At 45.7% G+C, this 2,627-nt stretch overlaps 1 protein-coding gene across 4 annotated transcripts in view; it reads left to right on the top strand.

Annotated features, from left to right (window-relative positions):
* The window catches only part of Hgsnat (heparan-alpha-glucosaminide N-acetyltransferase), a 33,344-nt gene extending 31,010 nt beyond the window's left edge, over nucleotides 1–2,334 (top strand). For 2 of the 4 annotated variants that reach the window (XM_031339404.1, XM_031339405.1), the window contains exons 16-18: nucleotides 698–768; nucleotides 866–978; nucleotides 1,977–2,334. In XM_031339404.1, coding sequence (XP_031195264.1) covers nucleotides 698–768; nucleotides 866–978; nucleotides 1,977–2,158 — 366 coding nt within the window. In that variant the 3' untranslated portion in view covers nucleotides 2,159–2,334. Of the gene's footprint in view, nucleotides 1–104; nucleotides 352–697; nucleotides 769–865; nucleotides 979–1,976 lie in introns of those variants that run through there. The other 2 variants (XM_031339406.1, XM_031339407.1) reach the window with 2 other exon arrangements.
* The last annotated feature ends 293 nt before the right edge of the window (nucleotides 2,335–2,627 follow it).

Raw genomic sequence — 2,627 nt, 5'->3', positions numbered from 1 at the left:
TTTCCAGATGCCCCTTGTGCTGAGCTTGGAGACCTCTGAGAGATGTACCGGGTCAATTTCCTGCCTATATTCAACTCTTCCTCTAACCAGAAGTACTTCTCTAGCCAGGAATTTTCTCAGCGTTTTAGCCTCACCCAAAGCAGTGCGGGAGCCTCCTGAATGCATGCGCCCTTTGTGCTGGGCAGGAAACTGGCAACTCCAGAAAAGAAGAGGTGGGGCTGTTGAGAAGAGCTAATCCCGAGTGCCGCAGGGCAAGCCTGACCCGATCAGGAATGCGCAGCATCTGAAACCCTGTTCAGTCACAAACATCCCTCCGAACCGGCCTTGCCCCCACCCCCACCCCACCCCCTCTCCCTAGAAAAAGAAAAGAAAAGAAAAATAAAATATTAATTAAAAAAAAAAAAAAGAACATGGTGTGCACTTGCCTGCCTGTCCCTTCTCCCAGCCTTTCAGTCACCCATAGGAGTCACTGTGACTCATCACTTACCGGCTCTAACTCAGGAAACACTGGGAAATGGTTTTAGATAATGTATTAGTTACACATTACACATCTTACAACAGGTTTCCAGTTAAAAGAACAAAGTAAAATGGGATTTCTTTTTCATTCTTTCCTAAGCAATTAAGTAATTTTTTGTCTTAAGCGCATTATGTTTTGAGAGTGTAATATAAATTTTTAACATCCTTCTTTTCTTCATAGGGGCTTATTTCTATTGCTTTGACAAAAACATCTGCAAATGAAGGCTTTATTCCAATAAACAAGAATCTCTGGTAAGCATGGCAGAGGGTGCCATGTTCCTGTTGGCCCTCACGTTAAAGCAGGGTGTTCCCAGACGTTGACAGCCCTCCCTCCCTCATCTTCCCGTAGGTCCATCTCGTATGTCACCACGCTGAGCTGCTTCGCCTTCTTCATCCTTCTCATCCTCTACCCAGTGGTGGATGTGAAGGGCCTGTGGACAGGAACCCCGTTCTTTTATCCGGGTAAGTTAGCCAGAGTAGGTGGTACTGGCTTCAGAGACGCTGGGCTTCCTCAGAGCCGAGGCTCTGTCCTACAGACACATTTCCAGGCAGCAAGCTGAGGAAGAAACCAGCAGAGGTGGGCTGCCCAGCTCACAGGAGGTCACTGGCCTGTCCCAAAACACTACTCCATTGTCACACATTTAGTTCCTAGAGTCAGTAAATACATTGCGCTTATATTTTGGTAGTACACATGGTAAAGTGCTGGGTGTGACCCAGGACAGATTGTTTTTAATAAGAAATAGGATTGTGCTTTGTATGTACATGTGCAGTGTGCATGTTCATGTGTGAGTATGTGCATATTTGTGAATGTATATATGAATGTGCATGAGTGTGTGTGCATGTGAGTATAAATGTGTGAATGTGTGTGTACATGTGTGTATGTGAGTGTGTGTGTATATGCATGTGTGTATAAGTGAGTGTGTGTGTTTATGAATGTGTGTGCATGTGTGTATATGTGTGAGTGTGTAGGTGAGTGTATGTATGTGTGTGTGCACATGGCATATGTATGTGTGATACAGCAGTACAACTTACAGAAGTCAATTCTCTCCATCAAGAAGGTTCCTGGGGTAGAACTGAGATCATCAGGCCTGTTGGCAAATGCCTTTGCCTGCTGGCCCAGTTGATGCTCCTGCTTCCTAAGAATCTAGAAATGCACTTCACACTTAAATAGCTAAGCTACCTAGCATTTTATTGGAGCAGCAGGCAATAATGCAAGTGTATGCCTCATGTTATTTATTGAATTCATTTCAAGAATTCTATGAATGATCCTGAAAAAACTCATTCTGGCCAGGTGGTGGTGGCACACACCTTTAATCCCAGCACTTGGGAGGCAGAGGCAGGCAGATTTCTAAGTTCAAGGCCAGCTTGGTCTACAGAGTGAGTTCCAGGACAGCCAGGGCTACACAGTGAAACCCTGTCTCGAAAAAAACCAAACAAAGCCTCCTTGTGATCTCTCTAAGGGATGAACTCCATCCTGGTGTATGTTGGCCATGAGGTGTTTGAGGACTACTTCCCCTTCCAGTGGAAGCTGGCAGACGAGCAGTCACACAAAGAACACCTCATTCAGAACATAGTCGCTACCGCTCTCTGGGTGCTTATCGCCTACGTTCTCTATAAAAAGAAGGTGTTTTGGAAAATCTGACAGCACCTGCTGAAGTACTTTGCCAGCGGAGTCCAGAGGGCCTGGAGAAGGATGCAGCAGCCTCCCTCACAGAGGGGAGGTGTTTCTGGATGCTGGGTCCAAGCTGATTCGCTTAGACATCAGAAAGTTGCCCGTATATTTTTTGACTTACATATTTACGCATCTGAAATGTTATGCTCTCCATTTTCTCCATTTTGTATGAAATTGCTATATTTGGAACATGTGTGGAAATCTTGTTTAACTTCTCAGAGGAGATATCCTCTGGACATTTTGCCTCTGTGAAAGAGGCCGAGGTTGGTGGACTGTACTTGACTCAGAGGCAGAACCCTTTCCAAGCTTGGGCAGCTCCCTGGCATCCCAAACCTGGAAACCCCAGCTTTCCAAGCTTGGGTTTAGTCCCTGGCATCACAAACAAGCAAAGAAGAAGGACCAAGTCTTATGTCCTGAGAACTGCCGTTCCATGTGTATG

Source organism: Mastomys coucha, unplaced genomic scaffold, assembly GCF_008632895.1.
Source record: "Mastomys coucha isolate ucsf_1 unplaced genomic scaffold, UCSF_Mcou_1 pScaffold22, whole genome shotgun sequence".
Classification (NCBI taxonomy): Eukaryota; Metazoa; Chordata; class Mammalia; order Rodentia; family Muridae; genus Mastomys; species Mastomys coucha.
The sequence above is the reverse complement of the archived record's forward strand: the minus strand, read 5'-3'. Positions and strand labels throughout refer to the sequence as shown.